At 38.9% G+C, this 17144-nt stretch overlaps 1 protein-coding gene across 2 annotated transcripts; it reads left to right on the top strand.

Moving 5' to 3' along the window:
- Positions 1-59: 59 nt before the first annotated feature.
- syt10 (synaptotagmin X) lies at positions 60-15486 on the top strand. 2 transcript variants are annotated; one of them, XM_004548437.3, is made up of 7 exons: positions 60-626; positions 1337-1730; positions 5221-5779; positions 8506-8626; positions 9555-9726; positions 9878-10007; positions 12470-15486. In XM_004548437.3, the coding sequence occupies exons 1-7, from the start codon at positions 440-442 to the stop codon at positions 12539-12541; spliced, it is 1635 nt and encodes a 544-aa protein (XP_004548494.1). In that variant the 5' UTR covers positions 60-439; the 3' UTR covers positions 12542-15486. The 2 variants fall into 2 exon arrangements, with proteins under 2 accessions (XP_004548494.1, XP_004548493.1); XM_004548436.3 differs by having other exon boundaries at positions 60-641.
- Positions 15487-17144: the final 1658 nt, after the last annotated feature.

The raw sequence follows: 17144 nt of genomic DNA, 5'->3' as shown, positions 1-17144 counted from the left end.
GCTTGTATGTAAGCCTATTTTTCTAGCTCTGTGATGCTTTTTGAAAAGTGTTACTTTTCTTTGGCTTTGACTTAGATCTGCTGAATCTTTATAACCACAGACCGAGGGCCACAGGGGATCGGGAAGCCAACATGCGTTGGCCGAAAGGCGGGGACATAGCGAGGTCGTCTGTCCCTCATAGAGAACACTCCAGTCATTACTCGAAAAAGTAATCCCGTTACAAACCCCGACCAACAGGACTGAGTATCAAACCGAAGCGCATCGCTATTGGACGCAGTGAGGGTTGGACTCGAGCACCCCGTTTGCTGTTATTCAAACGCAGGGAGCGCGTGCGGCCAGTCGCTCCTCGTTGCGCGTTGGATATGGATCAGGACTCTGCGCGCTTCCCCACTGTCTCCCGCGGACAGGCTGCACTCTGCGGCGCATAAAAGGTTTCCAAATGAACCGCCGCCCTCCCGGCTCCTCCGGCGTGCAATGGCTTAACCGGAGAGACATGAATGTTCGGACGGATGACAGCGTCACTCTGTGCCAAAGGGCTCTCCAAATCGTTACGGAACTTTGTCTCGCGGGACACGTAGACCGGGAGAAATGTTCGGATATATTCCCCCTTGAGAGCAACATACCAGGTAAAGGACACGCAGGTAAATAGAATAAAGTCATTATTTTATTCTCCCCAATTCCCTTAATTAATCACTTCTTTCTCTAAAGTCATGGCGCCCAGTACTCGCAGAGTTTCGAGGGGGAATGGATGAACTAATCACCAACTAGTTAAAAGTTTATTAGTCCACTATTATCCTTATTTTTACTGCGTTTTTTTAAAAACGAAAAATGTTCTGAAAGTGTCTACCTGTTACGCATCTCAGTCCACACTGAGTGAAACAGCAACAGGTGGGAAACAGACCGAGAGGACGAAATGATTCTCCTCCCTTCAGCTATGTTTCCTTTGTAAATTTGCAGTCTGTGAAATTTCACTCTAGTGCCAGCTTGATTGAAAATCTGAATTTTTAAGCTGAATTAAGCTTCCTTGCATACTGTTGCACAGCGGGTGCAAACTTTGCTTTTAAATAGAAGCCAGAAGGGGAGATGTGGTGCCAGATGTTTTTCTTTTCGTGCTGTTTTCCTGATGCTGTGTCTCCTCACTAAACTGTGGTTTTATGACCTTTATATGATCTTTCTATATCAAACAGGTGCATTTGCTGCCCCCTCTTTCTTACAGCTTGCTTTCTCTCCCTTTTTCTCCTTCTCCCTTGCATGTTTGTTGGTCATATTTTGTCCTTCGCCTGCTTCTCTCCTCCTTTCTACGTGTCACCTGTCTTTGTCCTTTGGTTGAATGTAGACATCTCTATTAGTCTCCTTGCTGTGGTCGTGGGTTTCTGTGGCCTCGCCCTGTTGGTAGTCTCTCTCTTTGTCTTTTGGAAGCTGTGTTGGCCCATCTGGAGGAGCAAGGCTCTGTCAGCCCACGCTGAAAATGTGCTCCGTGGGGGTTTCCCCGAGGCACCCCCACCCAACTCCCCCCCGGTTACTGAGTTTAAAGTGGCGGAGGTGGAAAAGAAACAGCCGCCTGAAGTGAAGGTGAATGGACGGAGCTCAGTCAAGCTACTGGAGGCAGCCATGAAGATCAGCCAAACGTCTCCAGACATCCCTGCCGAGGTCCAGACAGCTCTGAGGGAGAAGCTCAGCCAGCAGGCTAAAATCCAGAGGCAGACCACCGAGCCAACCTCCTCCTCCAGGTACTGTCACATGAACCAGTCCCTAGTCTGCTTCTGCACTCAGGCCACTTGTGCTTACAACTAAGTGTAGCATATTAAAGATCTCTTTTGTTTTGTCCATCTCCCCACCCATGTTACAAGAAACACATTTAAAAAAACAAAAACTCACATAGAGCACAAACTGTCCTGACAGTTCGTGACAGGGCTGCTGCTGCTGTCCTCGAGGTAGTGTGGCACATGTCAGTGACTGGTTGGTGACCTTGAATAGCTGCTGCTGCTGTTGTACATCACAAAAATGAGATTCTGCAGCATTTCTGACACATCTCCTTGCTGCACTTTGAACCCTATAATCACTTGTACATGTGAGTCAAGCTGCTCTGGTAAAGACCTCAGTCATTAAACAATCAGCTCTTTCTTCTCTTTGTTTTCCAGTACTGTGTTTAAACTAGAAGGTCCATAATTAGCATGGCTGTGGGGTGGGAGCTGTCATGGTGGAAGGTTGGGTTTTTGTCAGACGCACCAGGCAGCTGTGCTCAGTTTCTCGGAGGAAGCTGGTATTGACATGCACTTTGATTTGTTGTTAGGGCTTGTTAATTAAATGATATTGTGGCGTAGGCCTCCATGAATTATACACCCACCAGTTATGCAGATAGGACAGGTTAAAGATTACAAGACCTACCTTCTCAATTCCTCCGCCTACTTTTTTGACAGCAAAAGCTAAAAGAAGCCTAAAGCAAAACTAATTTTTTAGAGTTAATCGTGGCTTAAAAGAAAAGCCTAGCAGCATATACCATAATCAGGTTATAACACCAGAAAAACTAGTAGATATAGTCTTGGAAAACCAGGAAATCTAACTGCTGACATCTGCAAACATGGAAACCCAACAGTCCAAAACTGGGATTTTATTTCAGTGTCACAAAGAAAAGAAACAAATCCTCAGAGCTGAAAAGCTGGAACCAAAAAATAGAAAACAATTTGACATTTGAAACAATGACTAATTATTAAAATTATTCTAAGAATTTATGACTAACTTGGTTCAGCGTCCACAATTAACATTTGCCAAGCACCAAAAGCATTTTTAGTTTGGAGATTCAGTCTTAGAAACCTTCCCTTCATACTGGCAGGTAAATGTTTAAACTAAAATAGTCACATAATAGAAACTCTACAGAGTTTCCACCGTGTTTCGGTGACCTTTACAGACACACTTTTTTCTGTCCTCAGCTGTCGTTGTTAAAATTTGACATCCACATTATGCAAAGACCATCACCAACTCTTCCTCTGATTGACTCTGACCCTGACATTTATGTGTAACTGTGCATCTGTAACCAAGCCAAACAGTGGCAGAGCACAGGTGAAACTTTGTGGAACAAGGGTGGAAATGCAAAACAGAGGGATGAAGTTTAAGTCAATCATATATGTTTCATTTTCAACTATACTCATTAGTAAAGACAATTTTTAAAAACAATTTTCCATATTTTGCTTTGGCCTCTTTGTGTCAAGACAGCACACAGAGTTAAAAACTGAGAAATTGAATTGCAATTCTTCAAATGACCACTAGAGACCCGTTCCAAAAGCGAGTCCGTCCCCAAAATAACAAAATACACCCTGTTACAGAAATGTTTTCGTCACTGCAAATGCTTTTTCTCCCCCATAACTATACAGAGGGGCGTGAAGGCCCTAGCATGATTAGTGGTCAAAGAAAGAGAAAAAGGTATACTGGGGACAAACAGAGTCAATTCCGCTATATTTGGTGTGCGGTATCGGTCCGATACGTAATATCGGATCGGTCCATCTCTACTTTTTATAAGTTCACTTCTGGCTTCAAAGAAACAAAATGATGGTAGCCAAAATTCTAACTGACATTATAGTGTTTGGTTTCTAGACAACTAATGAGACACAAAATATAACTTTTATCTATTGTGTGACAAACCATACACTGCAAAAGTTTGGAGTCCGAAGGTTGTTAAACTTTTTCAGGGTATTGTAGATGTTTGTAACTTTAACACTTAGGAAAACAGAGAAAGAGGAAGACAAAGGAAGATGTCAATAAGCCCATATGGATTGAGTGTGTGTTGGGGGATTCAAAGAGAGATAAAGGTTGACAATACACAAAAATCATAAAGGAGAAAACAAATCTTGCTAATCAATGTTCAGTTGGTAAATCAGGCACACTTTCCTTTTCCTCTGAGATTTGTGCTGGCGATGTTCCCCCTCTGTGCTGTTTACAATATTTCAGTGTAGTATTTAATCTTCAGCTGTGCTTCCTGTGCCACGGTTGTCAGGCTGCTGTGATTGTCTTACGGTCAGAAAGGAGGAGGGCCAGTTGCTAGGTGACAAGATCGGCGAGTCAAAGACAGACGTGGTTTTCTCAAAAGATGTCAACTTCACTGAAATTTGCAGCATTCAGGTAATTGGAATGAGGGCTCAAATCTGAGTGCTGGAGATGTGTTTTCATTTCCCCAAACCAACGCCAGTAGTGGCAAAAATCAATTTGTCACTTTGATCACTGGTGATTTAATATCACCTGTTACCATATGGATGATAAAACCAGCTATTTTCAGCTAGGGAGTTTGCTGGGATTTAAAATATGCAATATAGGGCGCTGCTTTATAGGCTGAGAGCGCCTGGCCTGGGTTCAAGTCTGACCTGCGGCCCTTTGCCACATGCCTTCCTCTCGCTCTGCCCCCGCTTTCCTGTCCTTTCCTCACTGTGTCTGTCAAATAAAGCTGGAAAAACTGATCATCTGTCTAAAACAAGCCCCCTTTAAGCAAACCTCTGATTGGCTGCTCCTCATATACAAAACAAAATTTAAACTGCAGGTGGGTGGGGCTTCTGCTCCAGAGCAAGACCGGGTCACAGACTTGATATGAGCATCAAAAGATGCTAGCACATGAGTCATACATGGAAAGCCATAACCAAGTCGCTGAACATCTGTGCCGAGTATGGCCTAGAAGTATCAAGCGCAACGCCCCCAGGGTAGTTTGAAAATGGCCAAGCTAAGATCCTGTTTGACTTCGAGATACAAACAGACAAACTGGTGACTGTGGCGGCCCTCTACTGTGTCCGCTACCAACCAGACACAGTAACGGTTGACAAGCAGAGGAAGCAATATAAACACGAGTAACACAAGAAGCTTGAGAATACCAAGGGTTGAAAGAGGAGGTAGAGAAGATGAGGAGCTCGAAGGATAAAGACCGCCCACAGGGGGATTTAAAAAAACAAAGCATATATATCTCTGGACAATATTTAGACTATCGCCATTTTGGTTCCTAGTTAATTATGCACTATTGTGAGCATCTGGTGGTAGTTTATTAAACATTTAAAGGTTTCTACACTAGATATTGTTTTTAGACTTTTTCCTGAATAGTAATAAAAACAATAACCAGCTTTTATTTGTGTGGTATTTTGCTCTGATAAACCTTTTGTTCCATAAAAAAGCTGCTCTTCCATGACGCCAAACACACGACAAATGAGACATTTACCTGATGCTCTGTGATGCTCCTTTCAACAGGCACAATTCATTCAGGCGCCACCTGCCTCGTCAGAAGAATGTCACCAGTGTTGACTTCACCATGGACACAGTGCCTCTCCGCCAGTCCTCTACTGTCAGCATTGGAAGAATAAAACCTGAACTCTACAAGCAGAAGTCTGTGGACTCAGAAGAGGCCAAAGAGCCCGTGGAGACTTGTGGAAAGCTAAGCTTTTCGCTTCGTTACGACTACGAGGAGCAGGCTTTGGTGGTGAGGATCCTGAAAGCTTTGGATCTGCCTGCCAAAGACTTCACAGGCACCTCTGACCCATATGTGAAGATCTACTTGCTACCCGAGAGAAAGAAGAAGTTCCAGACTCGAGTTCATCGCAAGAATCTAAACCCCACATTTGACGAGACCTTCTGTTTCCCCGTAGTATACGATGAGCTTTGCAACCGCAAGCTCCATTTCAGCGTCTACGACTTTGACCGATTCACCAGCCACGATATGATTGGGGAGGTGGTTGTGGACAACCTCTTTGAACTCTCTGATCTTTCCAGGGAGGCGGTTGTTTGGAAGGATATTCATGCAGCAACCACAGTGAGTTGGTGTTCACACTAAGACACTGCCAAATCCTCGCATATGTGTATGTTGTTGCTATTTAAGAAATGTTGCACCAGGCCTCTGTGCTGTTACCGTGGTAGTAGTGAATGGGATTTTATACTGTTGTCAGAAATGTCTAATCAAAAAATATTATGGCAGGTGCAATGCATTGCATAATTCAAATGCTTTGGGAAATGGATTTCAACAGCCAAACACCCACACAGCATTTTCCAGAAAATGCTGGGTATTCTGCAGATGTAATTATAGAAACAGAGTAAAAAATATCCAAGACCACATTTATGCAGTGACTAAAACTCTACAGGTAAACAAAAAGGGTTTGCAGGCTTTGCAGCATACTGCAGATAGCCTGTCCTCATATGAACTCTTTTCTAAAGATTTGTGGTTATTTAGCCCCCGAATGCATTTACTCCAGCATAACCACTTATCACAATTTGCTCAAGAGGCTGGGCTTTATTAATGAATGTGTTCCTGGTGAGAAACACTGAGCCTTTGCTTTCAGGTTCACTTTAGTGTCTGTGGGCTAAATTAGCAGCAACAGAAGAACAATAAATTTTGTTTTGCATAAAGAATTGTTTAACTGGCTATTCTCTCGCTTCCTTAATATATTATAATTTTTATATTGATGCTTTCTAAAAGCACAGGCATTAAGAGCTGATAAAATTTGTTTACTTAAAACCACATTTGTTGCACCAATTAAATTTTACCCTTACCTATGAGAACTGCATGGAGACTGTGCAAGAGAAAACTGCAGTCGGGTGTGATTTCAGTGCTCATTACATTCAACTCCAGAGGAATGCTACACTATCATAGACTCATAAGACATCACTTTAAAATAAACGGACTAATGTAACTCTATAGACAACTTCATATAGAGTTTGGTAATATAAATGGCATGGAGAAAGTTTATATTTATATTTTTCCTCCTGTGCACATCTCATCATAGTCACTTGGATTGTGGGATTTCTTTTTTTATATTCCTATTTCTGTGTTGACACAACCAAAGGCAGCTTGGTAACTTTGGACCTGTACTAATCTTAAGGTATTTATCTGACAATTTTTATGGCACAAGTAGTATTTATAAACATGTGTGGTTATAAGGTATTGTCTAACTTCAACTCCCTTCCTATTGGTTTCTCTTAACTTTTCTGCAAGCACTTGCCAACTGTTCTCCAACCGGTGCACAAACTGTGAAAAGTGCAGCTTGCTGAAACCAAAACATATGGGAAAACATAGGTGAAATGTTTACTTTCACAATTTCACTACAACTTGGAGAGTAGTTGCTGAGCGTTCACAGATGAGTTTATCATGTAAACTATGGGCAGCTGCAACGCCTCGCTAACAACCATAGCAATCTCAGTGAGGTTTTGAGTGTAGCACCTTATACCTCTTTGTGATCAATCTTGGGGAACACACGTTTCCCCTTATTTCAAGATGTTTACAGACCAGTCTGTAGGTCTGTGTGAGAGAGGCTTACAATAATTGAACATTCAAGCCAAACTCCAATGTTAATTCAATAGTAAGATGTAGCGTACGGGATTTCACTGGCTATAAATGTGTAGTTGCAGAGAGTTGTCTAGATTACACAATTAACAACTATGATGTTAAATTTCAGCAGAAAAAACAGTCTACACTTCTCTTTTTAGTAGTTATAGATAATGTCATTAACAATTACCAATGTAACCTAATTCATTGTGTAAACTATGACAGAATAAACAAACAAACTTAATTTTAAGAACCTCTACAAACTAACAATTAAATGAGCTGCAAAATCATGTTCTTACGTTTTGAAATCACAACATACGCTATTGGTATTCGTTTTGCTAGCAAACAAATTGAGCCAACAACAAACTCAACTACAATGAATCAAATAATATTGCATATACAATAGTGATTTAAAAAACATGCTAACAGGTCTATAAAGCCATAATGATAAGATCATTTAGATGTTTAGCAGCTATACATTTTGCAGTCTTGATTATCTTAGTTTATGCTAGTATGCTAACATTTGCTAAATAAACTGTATTGTTTATTACCAACAACAGTTGACAGATTTGTGAATGACTTTCATTTCATTGATACTTGGTCATAAACCGAAGTTTCTGAATAATTGAAATATTGGCCTGATGATGATGATGAAGTCTAATACAAAGAAGATGTTATAATTTTGATCTTGTGGTTTCTCAAGTCATTGCAAAACATGATAGTTTAATGCGTCTATCTGTTTAAAAAAGATACTTTCCCATCAATTACCAATAAAAAAGTTCATTCTAACGATTAATATAGTGACATATCACACTATGTATGATTTAACCTCTCCTGGCTATGATTGCCTGTATTACAACCACCAAAGTATTGTTGAGATGGTTTTCTTAGGACTGTTACCAAAGCCTGGAAACCATACATTAGTACTATTTACTACTAGATTAATGATTTACGGTTATTGGATGAAGAAACAGTAACAAATCTGAACAGTTAATTGTTAGTTAAGTTTACCGCCATAAAGAATTGAAGGACTGAGATAAATGTCAAATAGCCTGCAGAGCCATGCTAATTAAACTCTCACTATCAGCTCAATGCATATGACCTCTTTTAAAAACTGACCTGTTTGCTCCTTTGCTTTGGCATTTTGATTCACAAAATGTAGCAAATCATTTAAATTTGGTTCAATACATTCTGCTCTCTTTTCTTTTTATGCCCTCCAGGAGAGTATCGATTTGGGAGAGATCATGTACTCGTTGTGCTACCTCCCCACAGCAGGGAGAATGACCCTAACAGTCATCAAATGCAGAAACCTCAAAGCCATGGACATCACAGGCTCCTCAGGTAATCAAATAGCAAAATAGTCTTCACATCAAAAGCAAAACTTAGGAATTAATTAAATATAGTTAAGCTGAGAGAGCAAAAAGAAATAGGGACGATATATATCCTTTATTTTTCCAGGTAAAAGTCTCTTTTATAAAATATTCTGAGAACATAGGACACATTGGTTGTGGTTTTTAGAAATAGAGTCACACACATAAGAAGAAACTAGCCCAAGCAGTGATTTATTTGCAAAAACCAATCCACGGGAAGGTCTGGGATATACAGAGCCGGTCACTTAGCAGCAGCATACAGAAGAGAGTGATGTACAAGTTTTCCAAGGTCTGTAATAAATGTAAAGAACAATGAAAATGGCATCCAGCCTCTTTAAGTATTAGCCAGGTGTGTTCATAATGAGAAGTTCCCCTGTAGGTCGCCTGACTTAGAGCACAATAAAAAATGCATTCCTGAAAAGAAACCTAATTAATTTATTTTTTATCTTGGACACAGGATTTTCAATATAAAGTTTAAATGAGAAAATTCTGATCGATAATGATACCTGAATACAAGTTTCAGCCCTTTGATTATTTATGAATAAAATGAACTTAGATTTGTCTGCATTTAACAGAAACTTATGTAAAGTTAAATGATACTAAGCATCATAATAGGCAAACTACTGAAATCTGAGGGTTTTTACAACTGAAAAACACAAACAACAGCAGATTGTATCATCTGCATAAAAATGGGAGGAGGCATTTGATAAATCATTGACAGAGAAGAGTAGTGGGCCCAATATGGAGCCCCGAGGAGCACCGAGGGATGCCAGGAGAAAAACCAGAAAGGCAAAAACAATGCACAAGAAACTGAAACAAAGAGGCTAATGAAGTTTAATGTCAGAAGCCATGAAAGCTTTTGACACAATTGCAAATTATTTCATATATTTGTCTCTCAGATCCATATGTGAAGGTCTACTTGATGTGTGATGGACGGAGGTTAAAGAAACGAAAAACAACAATTAAGAAAAGCACACTTAATCCGGTGTACAACGAGGCTATCATCTTCGATATTCCCCCGGAGAATGTGGAACAAGTCAGTCTGTCCATCATGGTCATGGATTATGATCGGTGAGTTAAATACTCACTAAATACTGTTTATGTTCACATGCTTACATTAAAACGATAAAGTGAGCAGAGTAGAAGTAGATCAAAACATATTTTTAATTTAGTCATGATCCAAAGCACATGTGTGTCAATGTGTGTGTTTTATGACTACCAGTGTTGGACACAATGAGGTGATTGGCGTGTGTCGTACGGGGCCAGATGCTGAAGGGCTCGGACGAGATCACTGGAACGAAATGTTGGCTTATCCACGGAAGCCCATCACGCACTGGCATGCACTAGGAGAGGTACAAGCATGTTCTTTTCCTTACTAGTCTTACAGAGCCCGATTAAAACTTCTGAATGTGAGACTGAACTGTATAGGTGTTATGGTGTGCAAAGCAAAGAAACCACACAGTAGACTGTCACATTTTCTAAATGTCAATCTATTCCATCTCTACGGGGAGTACATTATTTATGTCTTTTTATTTTTATTTTATATTAGTTCAATTGAATCTTTCCAACATTGTGAAACTATGAAATCATCCGGAACGTGTAATTGTTGCTTCCCAATTTAGGGTTTACTTTTCTGATTAATTTCCAAAGTTTTAGGGAGCCTAGACGCAGCTGCAATGTTAATGAGCAGCTGTTTTCTCTTAAATTACTAATACTGCAGATTGAAAGTGCCCTCTTTGATATCTGCAAGGAAAAAGGGTTCTTATTGCATGGGGACATATGCATCCAGGGGAAAAGGGATTGTAAACAAATACATTTTGTCTTAAAATTAGTCTCCTGTCTGTAAATCAAACAAACAAACAAAAAAACATAAAGAACAACCTTGAAGGGATTTTGAAAAGTTTATTAGCTATTTTTCCCAAAATCTCATTGAGACGCTTAACATTTATTTCTTTGCAATACTAAGGCACCAAATTTGTTTTCTAAGGGAAAACAGATGGCTTCACTTCATGAAAGCTGGTCTCCAAACCATTGTTACTTACATGTTGCATGTGTTCATTTAAGTCATGCAGAAAAAGGCGCATGTAGTCCTTTTAATGGGGCCTGTTTTTCAGATAAGGAGTAGCTAATCCTGTACTCATAGAGAAGTTGTCAGTTTTATAGACTGGAAGGCTTTTTTTCCTTTTTACAGAGGACAGCTGTTTCACTACAGTAAATTAATATTTTACATGTTATCAATTCTTTCCCTCTTTTGTCACACCCACTCCCCACCTGGAGAATAGGAAAACACAGGTGATTACCTATTTTCAGTGGTAAACCTACATTATGATTTGGTGAAAGCTGTGATCATAGGCAAAATATATGCATTATCTAGAAAGGACCTTTCTACAGGTGGTAGTTTGCACAAGCAACAAAGCAAGCAGATTTTACAATCAAGAAAATAAGAAAACTAAAGGTTAAATAACCATTTAAACAGAGAAATACAAGTGGATTAATAACATTTTGTAACTTCAGGAAAGGCTCTTAAATAATGGAGGAAGGTATTTAAAAGAGGTCACTGACTCAACTGACCTGGCAGCTTGTTCCATTGTCCTGAGACTCTTACTGCGAAAGCTCTGCCACCTCGAGTTTTCGGCTCTCTATATATATAGATATATATATATATATATATATATATATATATATATATATATATATATATATATATATATATATATATATATATAAAACATACTGAAGGTTAAAACAGGTGTGATGTGGTCACTTCTCTAGGTTCTTGTTAAAACGTCTGGTAGCTGGGCTTTGGACAGTCTGATAAATTGATTTTTTTGTCAAAGCAGGGAAGAGGCTGTTGAAATGTTGAAATAGTCGAGGTCTGAGGAGTCACGAGTTGTGGGAAAGCTTGAAAGGATCATGTGTCAAAGCAAAAAATGGATACACAAGACTGATATACAGTTGAGTCTATAAATATTTGGAAGGTGAAAGAGTTTTTGTATTTCCACTGTACGCCAACTATTGAAGTGCAGGCTTTCAGCTTTAATTTAAGGGGTTTAAGAGAAGTATTCCATTAATTACAGAAATACTAAGTGTGCCATTTTCAGAGGCTAAGAAATAAATTAGAATTATTTCCATGGCTTGGAAAAGCTAAAAGCAACCAACACCTAACCAAGTCAAGAACATTCTAAAGGATGTCATGATCAAAGTCTACAGTCGAGAGAATCCTTCATAAATGAAAATACTGAGAGTTTGTGACAAGATCAAAATCATTAGTTACACTCACGATGACGATAAAGGAACGATCCTTACATTTAAAATAATTTTTTTTACTGGCCAGATTCATTTTGAGCTTCTAAAAATTAGGAATTATGTATAAAAAAGGCTTTAAATCCTTCATAGTTTATGTTATTTTGGAAAACCCCTTCAGGTTAAGCTGGAAGTCTGAACATCTTGGCAGCATTTCAGTCCAAATTATAAAAAATATATTTATTGTGCAAATTCTTATGGACTTCACTGTAGCCATTGAGCACCCAGTATTTTCTTTAGTAATTGCATCTTGAATTATCACATCACAATCAAGTAGCAATATGTGACTAAATTGATTCTTTACATTTCTATTTAATTTGGGATATAATCCGACATACCCTATATGTAACAAGACAAGGGAAATGATATACACTGCTTAAGGTCCAGTTGCTCCAAAATAGATTTGCCTATGATCACAGTGTATTTGTAGGACTAGAGAAAATACCTGCTTACCAGGGAAAGACTGGATAGCTCTTTAATGTTGCTTGTTTTGTGATGCTTTACCTTTCAGTGGCCTGGAAGAGCAGCAAGCTTTGAGAGTCAAGGTTCATGTCCTTCACCCAAACCTCCACATACACCCTGATGATCACAGGTGGAGTGCCAGCATCACCTCTGTAAGAAACCAGATGTTTGTTTGCCGACAAGCTATGTTGCCTATCACCCTTTTGAGCGGATTGAATTCATGTTTCTATGTTTGTACTGAAATTCATTCATTTGAATGCAAGTTCTTCAAGTGCTCTACAGAGATGGCTATGCACAGCACTCACAGTCATTCAAAGTTTGTTTTTCATACGTGTGCTTTGGAAACGTATTTGACTAACATTTACACAGACCACATGAATGGTAGGCCTCACTGCAACAAGTTGTGGTGGTTAACTTGCAGCGTTATCAGTTTTTTTTCAGTACCAGAGCAACATTTTTTCAGCTGTCAAGCTCTTTAGTGCGTTACCATTTTAGTTTGAAATGGCACAAAGTTTAAGGGCTATGCTGCTCAGTACCACAAAAATATTTACTTGATGAAAAACACTTGATGAATCAAGCGAGTCATGCTCTAGGTTTTATTTGGGAATGCAGGTAACTGAGCCTCTGCAAGGGCTGAGAAATCTCAGTAAATATATCAGTCACAGCTGTCACAGATGTGTAAAACAGAATAGCCATCACTCTGCAGGACTCTCATATTTGGAGAAACAGTAGCTGGTTCATGTAGCATATGTACAGAAAGATCAAATTAAAGTGTGTCTAAATGAACTTCAGACTAAATTGGTTTCTTAAAATTGGCCACAATGAAATGACAAATTCATCTTTATTTTTGTACACACAGAACAACCTTATTTCATAACTGCAAACACAAGCAGCAGTATTATTTAGAAACAATTAAACTTACCCTCTAATTAGTCCAGTAACACTGATATTGAAACTCCCACGTTCATTATTGTAGGGTGTTCACTTCAGAACGCATGGAGATGACCGCTGTCGTGGACTGTGAGATTTGGCAGTTCGTTCCCACTTGAATGTTCATTTTCACGCAACCACAGGCAGGTTTTGTAAACACATCTGTTTGTCCTCTGTGTAAACTTTTGATGTGCAACATTAAAAATAAAACTGTTGTTCTTTTTAAACATACATAATGAAGCATAGTGAACAGAATAAAAAAGTAGTGACATCTTAGGTTTCTTACATTAACAGTAATAATTAGGCAAATTAACCTGTACTGGAGTACAAGAATAATGCCGCGTCGTCTCCATATATCATTAATTTATAAGGTTGCTAAATTTTTCTTTGGGAGACGGAGCTTTAGCTGCAATCTTTTAGCATTTGATTGCGCTTTTAGGATCCCTGCATTATATTGACATTTTAAATCGAGTCAGTGGGAAACATTAAAGAGTTAGTATTTTAAATACTCAGATAGCTAGCATAGTTAATAAGCTAGCTGCAGCCGCTAATAGTATAAAAGATCAACATAGCTGCTGTGGAGCCTCGAGGTTCACAGTGTTACACAGTCGCTGAGATTGCCGTGGCATTAGCCAAGGAGCATACCCTGGTTAACCTGCCTTTTTAATTAATAATTTACCAAACTATAATTTACCAAATGAACTTCATGTTTTATTCACTAAAGCTTGAAACTAGTTACTGGTCAATCAATTGAGAAGGGCTCAGCTTAAAGCCACTACTGCTCATCAAAAGAAAAGACTAGATGCATTTTGGCCATGTCCGTGTTTGGGTCGGACCAAGGACACACGAGGTGATGTTTCCCTCCCGACCCCAATCTGGGTAAGTGTCAGAGGATGGATATGAAACCTGAAAAATAGTTCTGAGACTTAGAATAACCATAAATGACAAATACAATTCTAAATCCCATTTATGGGTCGGATTGTTTGGTTAAGGTCATTCTAAACCAGATTACCTACCCCTGCTGAAACAATTTTAGCAATTTTAAAACAATGCATGTTTAAAGCAGCTGCACCTCGGCTGAACTTGTCAGAGAAACGAGGCCACTGTGGAGCTGCCTTGGCCTTACTTCTACATTCATGGTTTATACTGTCTACGGCTCCAGCTGATAAAGTCTGCAGCTGTGTCTGCTGGTGGCAGCTGTGTTTCAGGTGATAAGAAAAAAGAAAATCTTGTAAATTTAAATGGCTTGACAGGTATAATAGTCAGCAAGGAGTAGGTGTTATTGAACAGTTAATTTAATTTTAAAAAGCGCAGAAGATTAATACAAACAGTGGCTAACACACACACACACACACACTCAAATATTTCCATATATTATGAATATTTTTACAATATTTTATATTTTTAAGCCACATGAAATAAACCACAGAACATCATCTCAGATTTTCCTGTGAGTAATAACTAATAAGAACCCAACATAGCAAATAGAAAAAGGCTATGTACTGTTATCTTACTTGCAAATGCAGTTAATGATGCTCTTTTCCCCTTGCTCTGTCCTCTGTGTTAAAAAAAAGAGAGAATATTTTTACTTGTAGCATGCCTCTCACCACTACAAAAAAATTAAGCACTTATCGGGGGAAATGCGAATATGTCAGAGTATTTCAGATTAAAAAGTTTGTGTTTACAGTTGTATATATCCATACTTGTCAATGGCACTTTTGTTTGTATATATTGAAAAGTGAATTCTAAAAAGCTGTCGTAAACTTATGGAAATAGAGACATCACAATGTATTTCTATTGTTTGGTGATACTTTGAAGCGCTCCGACCTGTAAACGAGTGCAATTTCGACACGTTCTGTAATAGTTGTGAACAATTAGTCAAACTGGAGACCCAGTGAAGCCAATTCTACCTTACCGAGTTATTCCATGTTTAGGACCTTAGAGCTTTGAGCTGTAATTGTTTGAGTATATATGGACCGAGAACAACTTCGACTACTGTCATGATGTGTACAGTTTGTGATAACTTTTGTAACAATTTAAAGTAAATATTTGGGATATAATTTATTGTATCTGTTTCATATGTATTTTAAACACATAAATAAAAAAAATATCAGTAAATAACAGTATGTCTCACTCTGTCTGGGCAGGAATTATATTAGTCTTCTAGTGGCTAAAGAAATCAAAGTATATAAAAGGTGTCTAAAGTAAAAGGGGGCATTCATAAAAACCATACTTGATTTAAATTTGGAAAATCCCGATGTACACTGTGCTCCTTGATCTTTAAGTAACCAGAACGTGCTACAGAGAGGCATGCATATATAGCAAAAGTACTGGAGAGATGCACAAGGAAACAACCTTGAAGGGGATAGTGACCAAAGTGAAATCAGGTAGATTTCTTTTTTTATAATCATAGTTTTTTGTGTGTGTGTGTGAGAAAATAAAGTTTTAAGAGGACTTTTTAAGGTCATGTGGAAAAATGAAGTACAGCCTTCTATAAAAGCAGCAATTCTAGTTATTTGATGGTCTGGAGCATTCAGGTGTGTATTAGAAATTCTAAGGATGAAAGACCTCAGTGAGGATCTTAGCGAAGCAGCTGTTAATGGCCATCAGTCCATGAAGGGTTATAATTTCCAAACAATTTCAGCTCCATCATTTTACAGCGAAAAAGATTATTCACAAGTGGAAAACATTCAAGACAGCTCCCAATTTTCCCAAGAGTGCAAATTCACACTAAGGTCAGGCCATGCAGTGCTCAGAGAAATTGCAAAAATCCGAAGAGCTACGTTTCAGACCCTATAGTCCATAGTTAGCATGTTAAATGTTACGTTTAACCTTAGCGTGGCTTAGGTTTGCAAAGCTGCATCTGAACAAACCACCAGACCTCTGGAGCAATATCATTTGGATACACAAGACAAAAATGGTGATATCTGTAAATTAAACAAAGCACAGTACCTTATGTGGCAAAAAAACAAAAACAAAAATGGAGCATATCAGCACAAACTCTTTTAACTCTATTAACTGCCAGGCACACTAGTGGAGGGGTAATGATTTGGGCTTGCTCTGGGTTTGATTGTTCTGCAACGACAGGAGCCAGGCACCTCGCAGTCATGGAGCAGACCACGAACTCCAGTCAGATGTCGAGTCCTCTGTCCAGCAGCTAAAGCTTAGCTGAATCTGGGCCATGCAACAAGACACAGCAGCAAATATACAACAGAATGTCTGAAAAAGAAAAGAATCAAGGTGTAGCAGTGATCCAGTCAGAAGTCCAGAGCACAGCCTGATTGAAATGTTGTGGTCTGGACCCTAAGAGAGCTGTGCATAAATGAATTCCTGCAAACTGAAACAATACTGTAAAGAAGAGTTGGCAAAACTCCTTCACAACAATGTGAGAACCTGACAGTCATACAGAGAAGAATTACTTAATAAAGTTCTTCTACAAGCTATTGCATAACAGGGTGTTGTTCTTCACTTTTTGTTTTTCACAAGACTGCAGAGTGAAGGCTCTCTTTGGCCTGACTGTATTTTGAGAATTCATCTTTGGAAAGAAAAGGTTCTGCGGGAACTGTGGGTTTATTGATATGTTTGCTAATGTAGGGATTTCAACCTGAGCTTTAAACAAGTTTTTGAAACGTTTCAAAACTGGGTCGCAACTACATCACATACATACAAGAGCACACACTGTCTTTATACACAGGACCAACAAGTATAGAAATTACATCTATATTGTTGCTGCATTGACTGGTAACACTCAAGTGGTCAAATTAAACTTGCTGAAGTAAATAAAGCAGAAGGAA

Source organism: Maylandia zebra, linkage group LG17 (genome assembly GCF_041146795.1).
Source record: "Maylandia zebra isolate NMK-2024a linkage group LG17, Mzebra_GT3a, whole genome shotgun sequence".
NCBI lineage: Eukaryota > Metazoa > Chordata > Actinopteri > Cichliformes > Cichlidae > Maylandia > Maylandia zebra.
The sequence above is the reverse complement of the archived record's forward strand: the minus strand, read 5'-3'. Positions and strand labels throughout refer to the sequence as shown.

Coding starts and splice junctions, on each gene's coding strand:
- syt10 (XM_004548436.3), top strand. CDS start 440: ATGAACCGCCGCCCTCCCGGCTCCTCCGGCGTGCAATGGCTTAACCGG. Junction 5,780..8,505: donor ATATTCATGCAGCAACCACA/GTGAGTTGGTGT, acceptor TATGCCCTCCAG/GAGAGTATCGATTTGGGAGA. Junction 9,727..9,877: donor ATGGTCATGGATTATGATCG/GTGAGTTAAATA, acceptor TATGACTACCAG/TGTTGGACACAATGAGGTGA.